The sequence below is a fragment of the Galeopterus variegatus genome, unplaced genomic scaffold (genome assembly GCF_000696425.1).
Source record: "Galeopterus variegatus unplaced genomic scaffold, G_variegatus-3.0.2 Scaffold6, whole genome shotgun sequence".
NCBI lineage: Eukaryota > Metazoa > Chordata > Mammalia > Dermoptera > Cynocephalidae > Galeopterus > Galeopterus variegatus.
Window position 1 is genome coordinate 554,314 of NW_007726117.1, and position 13,122 is coordinate 567,435.

General features: G+C 36.0%; 1 protein-coding gene across 1 annotated transcript in view; it reads left to right on the forward strand.

The window, feature by feature from the left end:
* Positions 1-13,122, forward strand: part of OSBPL9 (oxysterol binding protein-like 9) — a 175,778-nt gene that overhangs the window by 69,040 nt on the left and 93,616 nt on the right. Inside the window, exon 4 of the mRNA XM_008580444.1 lies at positions 10,851-10,927. Within this exon, the coding sequence (XP_008578666.1) occupies positions 10,851-10,927 (77 nt within the window). The remainder of the gene's footprint in view (positions 1-10,850; positions 10,928-13,122) is intronic.

Sequence of the window (13,122 nt, forward strand, 5' to 3'; positions counted from 1 at the left end):
GTGTCTTAAAGGAGAAGAAATATAACTTTAGGAGGACAGATTCCTAAGCAGTGGATCAGGATGTAAAGTATAAGAGCTTAGGAAACTTGTCTTAATATCTGCTTCTTGTGGTTTAGTTTGTGAGAGTTACATTGGAGGAGTGATATGTAATAAAAGAGCTAAGATTATAAAATCCTGAAAATGTATTTTACTTTCTGGAGAAATACTGTTTTTCCTCTGTGTACTTTAATATTGTTTCCATATAAGCCAGGCATTATTGGAAATTAGGAGTTACAAGTAATCCCTTCCCTACTAATTTTTTCTGGCTAATTGTTTATTGAATTAATATAACTCATTTTCTCTTCAGGCTGTGTAATAACAATAACATATTGGTATTTTATGTCAGGTACTGAAGTAAATATTGTACGGATTAATCATCTCATGTGAACCTCACAATGATTTTATAAGGTCTATGTACTAGGTGATATTATTATTCTAATATTATAGATGAGAAAAGTAAAGCTCAGAGAGTTTAAGTAACTTGCTCAAGTTTGGAATGAATAAGGGCAAAGATAAGTATCAGACTAAGGTTTAGACCCAAGAGCCAGCCCTCTGGGTCTTTACCCTTTTAGGCTTAAGAGATACTAAAAAACAATAGCTTTGTGGGGTTTTGGAGTGGCTTAGGGCAATGTTTTTCAAACTGGATTGCAATCCATTAGTGGATTGTTAATTCTACTTACTAGACCAAAGTGAGCATTTTTTAAAAAGTGAAATATAACAGAGAGAAAATATTCAATGTGTATGGCATGTAGTAAGAGCAAAAATAGTTTTGTGAAACAAATTTTCCAGTTTTATACGTTTATGTGTATGTACACATATGTGTGTATGTGTATATGTGAGCTGGGTCATGTTATAAAATGCTATTTTTTATTATGAGTCACAATAAAAAAAAATTAAAACCCAATGGCTCAAAGGATGGAAAGCAAGCTTGAAAATGTAATGAAAAGCAGTGGTAAATGCTAGAGATAAACTGAATGTATAAATAACATTATAAAAAGAGAGAGTAAGAGTTAACCCGCCCATATATTTGGTTAAAATAATGTAGCACTTACAAGTTGTTTTAAATAACTGGTTACATTAGCCCCCACCCCCACCCCCTTTTTTTTGCAGGGATTCACTCAGAATTAGTATACCTTTAATTTTACTTCTAGAGAGCTGCCTCTGCAGGTGGTTTGTGAATTGTGTATAACATTACTGTACTTTTATTTCTCATATGAGCAGATAATTTGTTATGATTGAATAATAACTAGACATCTTCCTGGTGCTTCATATACAGAAAGATATTTTTCCTATTAGATCCAGTAAGGTAGAGGTTTGTTTACTGACACACAGGAAAATGAGAGAAAATGGGCTTGAATTGTCAATAACAGAATCCTGATTTTGCATCTGGAAGGGACTATTTATGTTCAGGTCTCCAGCTTTAAGGTGCTAAAATGAATATACGTGTGGCTTGCTAAGGTCAACACTAAAAAAAAGTAGCAAAGCACGGTCTATATCTTCTAATGCTTAGTCCTATTCTCATGTAGTAATTTGCCGCCTATTTGCCTTTGCTTATTCCGTCCTCTACCTGGAATGCCTCCCCTGTCAGTGAGCCCCGTCCTTCTCTCTCCACCCCCCGCCGCCTTCTCTCTCCCTCTCTCTTTCTGTCTCTGTCTCTATCCCTCTCTTGTATACACACCCACACACACACCCTTTGCCTCTAATTCCTACTCATTCTTTAATCTCAGCTCTAATCTTCTCGCCTCAGACTTCCCTGAGTTCACCTCCCAAAACACACACCTCTTGGGATAGTTTCTTGAAGTCTGTGTTTACACTGATTTCCTCTCTGGTAGTACCAGTCATTCTGTATAGTGGCATGTGTCAGTTTGCATATGTTTTCCCCTATCACTTCAGGAAAAGTTCACTAGAGGGAGTAGCTGGGCCTTATTTGAATTTATATCCCCTATTTCTATACAGCACTTGTTATGTAATAGCTCCCTAGTAGATTTTGGATGGATGGATTGATGGATGGATGGATCTAGTTCTGCAGTAAACATTGTGGTTAATATTATCAGATAGCCTAAAATCTAATAGAAACAAATATAAACATGTGGAAAAATATAAATAACAGTATGGGGGCAGTATAAGATTAAATATTATAAATAGTCAGTAAATACTTGACCAAAGAATAATTGTGTAATGTATTGGCATTCATTAGTCTTCTTGGAGTTCTAAGGAGAAAGAGATCACTGCTGTTGGACAAGTTAGGTAAGGCATTCTTGAGGAGAACTAGAACTTATTCTGAGGCATGTGGGGTTTAAGTAGATGGGAAGGAAGGAAGAGTCAGTGTTAAGGTCTGAGGAGGGGGAGAGAGTGTCATGAGCAGGAAGATAATTTAGATAGACTGTAGGGGTTAATGAGAAGAAGATGGTTTGGTTCATGTAAAAGGCATGGAATAGAAGTTGTAGAGGGCTTTTACTGTTAGACAAGGAATTTGGGCTGAATTCTGTAGCTCATGGGAGAATGTTGAGATTTTTGATGGAAGTGGTATTTTAATATAATCTTGATCTGAGTGAGTTGTTCAGGCTGTGTTGGAGGAGAGGTGGCAGTCTAGCACGTGCATCACATTTGTGATGATATTTGTATACAGGTGTGAGATGATGAGGGCTTGAAGCATGTTGTCAGTAGGAACTGAAAGATAGGCTAGGAGTGAGAGACAATATGAAGGAAGAATCCCATGAACTTGGTATCTGATTTCATTTGTGAGGAGGGGGAAGATTTAAAGATGATTGCCATTTGGTGCCCTGATGGCAGTGAGAATGGTATCTCTTGTCAAGTCCCAGCCTCACTATTCAATTCAGGCCTCATTATTACAACTAATTCCTAACTGGCAGGCAACCTCCATTTTTGCCCCATTTTTCATCACCACAGCACTGCCAAGTGTTCTTGCATATTAGACGCCGTCAGTCTCCTGCCTGAAATCCTTCAGTGCTTCCCCATTGCTCTAAAGATAAATTCTGTTCACACTCCTTAGGCTGGGATCCTAATCTTGCCATTTCCTCTGTCTTAAATCAACTTTGTGTTCTAGACACATTCAAACCGGTTTTCCAAATGTACCTTTTTCATGCATCAGTGTTTTCATTAGTATTCTTTCCTCTTTCTGATATATTCTTATCTTTCTCTACTTGACAGACTAATTCTTATTCTTTAAGGCCTGATTCCTCAGGAACTCTTCCCTGATTTTTCATTCACTCCCTTTGGTGGTGGCATAAACCATGTATTTATACAGTTAAATACAAATCTGTCTTCTTTACTAAATTATAAGCTCCTTGGAATCAGAGTTCAGGTTCAGGTCCTAGTAAATGTGCAACAGTAGTAATATTAATAGTTAATACTTATTAAGCACCTATAATATGTCAGTTACCTCTCCACATGTTGTATTTGTATTAACTCATTTAATTTCTGCAATAATTCTATGAGATAGGTACTATTACTATTCTCATTTTGCAGTCAATCTTATTACTGGTAATATTAACCTTGATCACTTAATTAAGGTGGTGTCTACCAGATTTCTGCATTGTAAAATAATTGATAAATAATAAGATACTTCAAAAAAATCATGGAAAATAGAATTACAACATAATATGAATCCTTCCACGAACTTTATGAAGTACCCTTGTATCTTGGAGGAGATACTTTGAGACTATGCTAATTTTCTGTTTTTGCTTAAACTTTTGCCCACTGATTTTAGCCCTTGGTGGATTTTGGCTACAGTAGTTATTGCTGGGGTGATGGTCTAACGGTGATTTTTAATTTTTCTTATTCTTTCTACACTTATTAATTGTAATTCTTCTAAAGGGAGAGATGTCCCTTCTCCCCTATTTATTTTTGTAATTATTTTTATATCAGATTGGATTCATTGATATTTATTATATTGTATAGGTTATAGTCCAGTACTACCTGAATTTATTTTTTTGTTTTGTTTTCTTGCTCAAATTCTTCTAACTCAACTCAGGTTGGCTCCTGTGCCCTTCTGACACACTTGCTTTCTTTTTCAATCACTTCCTACTATCTGTCTAATCCATGAGTTATTCTAGCCTCCTCCGTTTGCTTATTTCTAATTATTTTCCTCTGACAGTGAGAAACCTGGTTGTCATTATCTATAGTATATTTGTTCATTTGTAGTTTTGGAATTGCTAACTTATACTCCTATGAAACCAGATTTACTAACTAGAGGACAGTATATGTATATAGTTCTCTCTCTCACTTTGGTTTAGCTTTCCATTAGCTAGTCAAAATTCTGTTTTTCAAAGTTACTTCATGTCTTAGTTTGGAATACGATAACAAATTACCATAGACTGGTTAGATTAGATAGCAGACATTTATTTCTCACAATTATAAAAGCTGGAATTTCGAGACCATGGTGCCAGCATTGTCAGATTCTGGTGAGGGCCCTCTTGCAGGTTGCAGTCAGCTTTTCCTTGTATCCTCATGTGGTGGAAAGAGAGCTCTCTGGGGTCCCTAATCCCATTGAAGAAGGTTCCACCCTCATTACCTAATTACTTCCCGGAGGCCCCGCCTCCTAATACCATCACATTGAGGGTTAGGATTTCAGCATGCAAATTTTGGGAGGACACAGACATTCAGTTCATACCTAAGGGCTTAATTTTTTCTTCCTTATCCTCTTCAGTGTGATTGTCTTATTTATTGGTAGTACAGTTAGATTAGTTTGTTACTCTTTGTATTCCATTTTGAGTCCTTTCTTCCCATCCTGGTTGACTTAAATTAATTTTGGAGAAAGTATGTGATTCTGGATATATACAAAATATATACAAAAATATACATTCAGAAAATTGTTGCTACCTCCTTAACCTTACTAACCTGTTCCCATTCTCCCTGGCTTTCCATCCTTTTCCCCACCATGCTTGTAGGTAACCAGTTCCTTAGTTTCTAGTTTAGCCCTGTATTTCTTTTGCACAAATAAGTAAATGTTTGTATATATTTTCTTATATCCCTGTGTGCTTTTTCCATTTAACAGTGTATCTGGAAATCATTTCTTTCTTACACTAAAGGTAGCACACACTTGCTTTTTCCATTTAACAGTGTATCTGGAAATCATTTCAAATCACTCTAAAGAAATCTTCCTTATTTTTTTATATCTGCATAGTACTCCATGATTTATTCAATCACTCTCCTCTGTATGGGTATTTAAGGGGGTATCCAGTATTTTGCAGTTATAAAAAATGTAGTACTGAATAACCTTATTCATATGTATTTTCATGTTGTTGGATGTTCATTGATTTTTCACATATTCAACCAACCTTGTATTTCTGTAATAAACCCAACTTGGACATGATATTTTAATGCTTTTATATATGAATTTTGCATGTCTGTCATTGTGTTAGATTTGCCTATAGTTTTTCTCTCATGATAGTCTTGTCAAATTGTCATCAAAGCCTTACAAAAGAGTTGCAGAATATTCCTTCTTTTTACATTCTCTGGAAGACTTCGTATTAGGAATTGCCATTATTTCTTCCTTAAGTGTTTTGCACAGTTCTCTGGTGAAGCTTTCTGGGCCTGGATTTTTCTTTGTGGATGATTTTCAGTTACTTTAATATTTGAGGATTTTTGACCTGCAAAAAGGGTACTTTCCTGTGGTCCAATCTAATAGTTGTAGAACTATCGAGCTTTTTAAATTTGTTCTTGTGATAGTTTTGATAAATTATCTATCTATCTATCTATCTATCTATCTATCTATCTATCTATCTATCTATCTATCTATCTATCTATATTTTTTTAAAGATGACCGGTAAGAGGATCTTAACCCTTGACTTGGTGTTGTCAACACCATGCTCACCCTCTAATTGGCTGTCCCTCTATAGGGATCCGAACCCGTGGCCTTGGTGTTATTAGCACTACACTTTCCTGAGTGAGCCACGGGCCGGCCCTAAATTATATTTTTTTAAGAAAAATTTTTATTTAATTGAAATTTTTAATTTTATTGTCATGGAGTTATTCATAGCATCTTCTATGAACTTCTGAATTGTGTGCATCTGTTGTGATATCCTCTTCTCATTCATGACATTAATCTGTAACATCATGTTTGTTGTTGTCTTCATCTCCTCCTATCAGTTTTTCTAGAAGTTGATCAGATTCATTAGTTATATTGTGTAGCCAACTTAGGCTTTATTGACCTATCTATTGCATGTTTGCCCTCTGTTTCATTGATTTATGTTCCTTTATCATTTCCTTTTCTGCTCATTTTGAATTTAATCTCTTGTATTCAGCCTTTTTGCTTTTCTGTATGCATTTAAGGCTACAAATTTCTCTTTATGCACTGCTTTAACTGCATCCAACAAGTTTCCTTTCTTTTTTGGCAGCTGGCTGGTATGAGATCTGAACCCTTGACCCTGGTGTTAAACACCGTGCTCTAACCAACTGAGCTAGCTGGCCTGCCCAACAAGAAGTTTCAATATGTCCTATTTTCATTTATTCAGTTTCACATGTTTTCTAATTTCTAGTGAGATATTTCTCCTTGACCTATGGATTATTTAGAAAAAGTATATTTTTTAAAAATTTCGAAACATCTCAGTATTTTCTTTTTTTTAAAGATGACCGGTAAGGTTGTTTGAACCCTTGGCTTGGTGTTGTCAGCACCACGCTCAGCCAGTGAGCAAACCAGCCATCCCTATATAGGATCCGAACCCGTGGCCTTGGTGTTATCAGCACCGCAGTCTACCCAGTGAGCCACAGGCCAGCCCGTTCATCTCAGTATTTTCTTTTTTTTTTTTTTTTTTTTTTTTTGTCTTTTTGTCTTTTTTCCGTGTCCGGCAATGGATCGCAACCCTCAGTGTTGCCCCCGTACCGGACCGGGGACCGGCAACGGGATCGCAACCCTCGGTGTCGCTCCCGCGCCTCGATCAGCCAGTGAGCGGGAACCAGTCTGTATGTGGGATCCGAACCCTCGGGCGGGAGCGCCGCCGCACTTCCCAAGCGGCGCACTATCCAGTGTGCCACCGGGCCGGCCCCATCTCAGTATTTTCTAATTTGTACTTTTTGTTACTGATTTCTAGCTTAAATTTTCACTATGGCTGGTATTATTTCAATCCTTTGAAATTTGTTGAGACTTGTTTTAGGTCCATTATATGGTAAATATTTTAAATGTTCTGTGTATGCTTGAAAAGAATGTCCTCTTTACATTTGTTTTGCACAGTGTTTTGTGTATGCCCATTGGATCAAATTTATTCATCAGGGATTGTTCAAATCTTCTGTATTTTAATTTATGTTTTGTTTGTTTGCCTTATTGGTTAATGAGAGAAATAGGTTAAAATATCACGCTGTAATTGTGATTTTTGTCTGTTTTTCCTTATAGTTCTGTAAGTTTTTGCCTTATATATGTATTTTGAGTCCATATTATTGTTTACATAGAAATTTACATCATTTATTATATCTTCCTGATGAATTTAACCTCTAGTATTTACAAAGTGAGCCTCTTGATCTACTTTTGTGTTAAAGTATATTTTGTGTGATTTTAATAACAATATCACTTTTTTGAGTTGGTTTCTATGGCATATCTTTTTTTAAATGTTTTTTAATTTTTATTGAATCATAATTGATTATACATATTTTGGGGGTTCAGTGTTGATCAAATCAATATTACTAGTATATATACATCGTTACAAATTGTACTTATTCTTTATGCCCCTTGTCCAGTCTCTCCCTATTCTCCTCTCCCTACCCCTTCCCACCACTGATAACCCTATATTTCTTTTCTCCCTCTGAAAGAGTAATGGTTACTCTGTTCGTTTGTTGCCTAGATTATCTGTCCAATGCTGAGAGGTGTGTTCAGGTCCCCCAAATTATCATAGAGTAGGTGCTTCTTCTGGCACTCTGGAATGGGCTTTGTGGAGAGAGACATCCTCTTCTTTTCTTTGGTCTCTGCTGGTAACTCTCCTTGTGTCAGTGCATTGCAGTGCCTGAGGTACCATCTGCATGGTGGTTGTGACATCTGGCCACTTTTACGGCAGCCATGGTTACTGTGGTGGCTGTGGTGGGCCATCAACATGGAGGTGATGTTTTTGGCATGCTCCTTATGGCTGGCGGTGTGCCTGGTTGTGGGGGGGGCAGTCTGGTCCCCAGCTCTGTGCCTCAGATAGCCGGGTGGGCCTTGAGGTGCTGGCAGTGTGCATGGTTGTGGGAGGGGAGTCTGGTCACTGGCTCCATGGCATATCTTTTTTTATACTTTACTTTCAATATTTCTGCATCCTTATATTTAATAAGTTTCTCTTGTAAGCATCATATACTTTTAAAAAAATTCCTGCTCCTTCTTCTGAGGCAATATGAAAATCTTGTTTTAAAACCCCTTTTAAAAATATTAGAGCATTTACTTTATTTACATTTAATTTAATTATTGATGTTTTTAAGCTTAAATTTTTGCTATCTTAATCTATGCTTTCTTATGGTCTTACACAGTCTGTTTCCTTTTTTCTTTTTTCTTGTCAATTTTTTTTTTCCTTTTTGTCTTTTTTCGTGACCAGCAACAGATCGCAACCCTCAGTGTCGCACCCGTACCGGACCAGGACTGGCAACGGGATCACAACCCTCGGTGTTGCGCCCGCTCATCGCTCAGCCAGTGAGCGGCTGGTCTGTATGTGGGATCCGAACCCTCGGCGGGAGCGCCACCGCACTCCCAAGCGGCGCACTGTAGCAGTGCGCCACCGGGCCGGCCCCTTTCTTGTCAATTTTTGGATTATTTTTATTATTGAATTTTTTTTTTTATTTTAGAAGTTAAACTCTTAAAAGCTTTTCTTTAAGTAATTATTTTAGAGATTATAACATTAATCCTTCAATTATGAAAATCTGACATTAATTGCAAATTTTATCTTCTTCCCAAACAATCCAAGAAGCTTAGAACTCTTTAACTCCATTTTCCCTTTTCTAATCTATATGCAATTGTTGTTTTGTATATACAATCTATATGCAATCTAATTTTGTATATATATATTTTAAAGCCCACAAGATATTATTATTACTTTATTCAGAGAATATTAATTTAGTTTTACTCAAACACTTATAATTTCTGTTGCTCTTTATTTCCTGCTTCTACCACCTTCCATCACACATTATTATTCCTTATGCCTGGAGAATACCTTTAAGAATTTTCTTTAATGAGCATGTGCTGATGACAAACTCTTTTTTGTCAGTCTGAGAATGCTTTTATTTCATCTTAATTCCTGAAGGATATTTTTCAGTGATTTCTAGATTGGCAGTTATTTTCTTTCAGTCATTAAATATAGTACTCTATTGTCTTCTGGTTCCCATTATTTCTTTTGAGACCTTAGCTTAATTTAATTGTTGCTTCTTTGAAAATAATCTGTCCTTTTCTCTTACTGGCTGTTTTTAAGATATTTCCTGTATCTTTGTTTGTAGTAATGTGTACTGAGATGTGTCTAACTGGATTTCTTTCATTCATTTTGCTTGGGATTCCTAGGACTTCTGAAATTTGTGGATTAATATCTTCCATCACTTTTAGAAAATTCTCAGCCAGTTAATGCTCCCATTTCATTCTTTCTTTTGTCTCCTTCTGGTATTCCAATCACATTCATGTTAAACCGTCTCACCTTCTCTGTTAGTTATTTTCTATTTTATTTTCTCCTTTATTTTCTATCCCTTCGACTCACTATATTTCTTTCTGATGAGTTCTTCTAACCTCTCATCCAGCTCTCTAATTGTCTCCTTAGGTACATCTAATCTGCTGTTAGAATTCATCCATTGAGTTCTTAATTTTGATTATTATATTTTTCAGTTTTAGAATAAAACAGACAAAACAAAAAAAAACTTTGAAAAAAGGAAAAAAATATATGTAATTTATAAAATAACCTAGAGCTCCTGTTGATTGTTTCTATTGTCTTTTGGTTCTCATTTATGTGTGGGTTTGTCTCTAAAAGTGTCTCCAATTATGTGTACTTGGTTGTCTTTGCTTATGTGCTAGAAATTGTATTTGAAAAACTGTTTATAGAAATATAATTCAACAGCTAAGATGATGTTGTTCTACAGAAAAGATTTTCATTTGCTTTTGCTAGCTGGAAGCCTGAAGACATTAACAATCTGTGCTGCTTTTAATCCATTTCAGGCATCAAGATTTTTCTGGGCTACGCAGATGATCAAGCGATTATTTTAATTCTGGTTTATCTTTAATCGCAAGGTGAACCTGTTTGGGGGTCCCAACCAAAACATGGCCAGTTTACCAGAGGCCCTGCTGGTGGTGGGCTGTGCTCTTCAACTTTTAGCCTGAACATTCTTTTTTTTTGTTTGGAGCAATTTTAGGTTCAAAGTAAAATTGAGCAGATAGTAAAGTTTTCATATATTCTCTGCCTGCACACACTGACAAGGCTTTTAAGTGTATTGTCCAGTCTACAACTCCTCTCCTGGAATTTATAATGCCTTCGGGAGAAAAGTGGCCCTAAATACCAGGCTTATCTTCTAGATTTTTGTCTTCTTCCAGATCTTGGCCTGATGATTCTTTACTGCCTTGTTGGTTTCCAATGCCTTCTACCTGTTGTTTCTTAATATATCAGTCTAGTTTTTCTAGTTGTTCTCAGTGAGAAGGTTGGTCTAAACTATGTAGCCTGCTATTGTTGAACACAATTATTCCCCTTATAATTTTTTGCAAGTAGATTGCATATATGGAAAGGATAGACCAAGGTGAACCTATTAAGGAAATGGCACAAATGAAAACCTTTTCTGTTAGCATCACAGTTTTAAAATTTTACTTTCAAACATGGAGGTATAGTGTAGAAATTAAACTTAATTTTTATAATTTTTTATTTCAGCTCGTGATGCTGATGAGCGAGAGAAGTGGATCCATGCCTTAGAGGAAACAATTCTTCGGCATACTCTCCAGCTTCAAGTAAGAGTCTTTATGTTGCTTCTGGGCAGTTCATTAGTTTTTTTGTCTGTTTCTATTTGTTTGTTCATTTGTTTATTTATTTTTTGGCAGCTGGCCAGTATGCAATCTGAACTCTTGACCTTGGTGTTATATAATAACATGCTCTAACCAACTGAGCTAACTGGCTGGCCCTGTCTCTTTGTTTTTTTAAAAATAACTGTGATATGGTGTAGTGAGAACTATTAATTTCTAAGTTGGTTATTTTTGCCTTTACAGTGTTATAATATATAGTAAAGTTATAGTCATTTATTTTCTTCTGCTTTCTGCAGAATAAAATACTGAATATTGTCTAAAAATAAGACAGTGCAAGGCAACGTTGAAAGTGAAATGCTATGTTAAAATGTGCCAGATTCATTTTTTAAATTTAGCATCTATCATTGGTTATTGGTATAACCAAATTATATTATTATGCATAATAATAGATAAGTGCTGAAAAGTTGACCTCATTTGCTCGTTGTAGGATTTGGCTATTACTGTATGTGTCAGTTAGCACTCTTTGGGATGAAAGTGAAAGAAAACTCCATCCAGACAGTTCAAGGGGGAAAATAAAAAGCAAATCTGGCTTAGGTGTGGTTACAAGTAGCTATTTAAAGAATGCCAGGAGGGCTCAGATCCCCCATTTGTTTCTAGGTTCCAGTTCTTCTGGGTTTTCTTCATTTTCAGATAGGTTCTCCCTTTGTGGTAGTAACATGGTTGCAGCAATTTCAGCCTCCCATTGTAGAAACTCTGTCAGCCGGAGGCTATTGTTCTTTCTGGACCTTAATAGGATTAACAAAATTAGTGCTGATCATCTTAGCTTCAGTCATGCATCCAGTACTAACCAATCACACTTTTTCAGTCATATACTCCACCCTGGAGTTGGGCTGTTATTGGCTTCGCCAGAACCCATTGCTGATATGGTAGAAGGTGTGTTCACCCTATCCCACCCCAAAGTCAGAATAAAGAAAAAGAGATACTGGATGACAAAAGCAACAAATGACTACTCTACCACACTGAAGATAATTTTCTGAGTTTATTCTCCAATGAAAGAGCTTATATTTGTGGCAAAATCCATTTATTTATGGATTTTGTTTTATTTTGATTTAGAGGATTGAATGGTAGAAAATTGATGTTTTATAACCCTTTCACTCTACTTATCTTTGTCCTACACCAGGAATTGGCTTGATTAGATAAGGCAGTATAGGGTATCCCAGTTTCTACAAGATAGTGAGCTCCCCATCTCTTGAAAGTTTTCAAATAGAGGCTTAAAAGACATTATTTGAGGATCTGGTTATTAAGAGACTATAAGAAATGAATATGGAGTTTAAGTAGGAGATCTATAAGTTACTCTATGAGTTACGCTTTTTAAAAGCAACTTCATGATTTGTACAGGTGTTTCTTTAATTTACGTAGTTTCATGACAGTGTCATTTCAGTAAATTTGTGATCTAATAAGAAGAGGATAAGTATTTTAATAATCATATTAGACTGAATGTGGCAGATGAGATTTCCCCCATGGTCGGTTAGACTGACATTCACTTCTCTCTATGATCTATTTTCATCCTGTCCTTCTAGGCTTTTCTGCCATTATACCCCTACATAAACCTTCTACTAGAGTGCTATTGTTTGCTTGCTTTCCTCTAAACATATTTTTTCATTTCTGGCCTCCACATTCTTGTGCATGATGTTCTGTCTCTCTGAAATGTCTTCTGCCCTTTTCTTCAAAGCCTAGTTCAGAACTGACCTCTTCTTTGGATGCTCTCTTGACTGGCCCCTCCTCTACCCCACCCCTCCCAAACTCAAAGTGATCTCTTTCCTTTAAATACCACAATCACTGCACAATTCACTAAGCCCTTACCATATTCTTCTCCTTTATCTTTTAAAGTACAGTCGCCCCTAGGTATCCATGGGATTCATTCCAGAACTTCCTATAGATACCAAAATCTGTATCTCTGATACAAAATGGCATAGTATTTGCATATAATCTATATGCATCCTCCTGTATACTTCAAATTATTTCTAGATTACTTATAACACAGTATAATACAGTGTAAATGCTATGTGAGTAGTTGTTATACTTTGTTGTTTATGGAATTATGACAAGAAAAAAGTTTGTATATGTTTAGTACAGATGCAATTTTTTTTTTCCTTTTTGTCTTTTTTTTTTTTTTTTTTTTT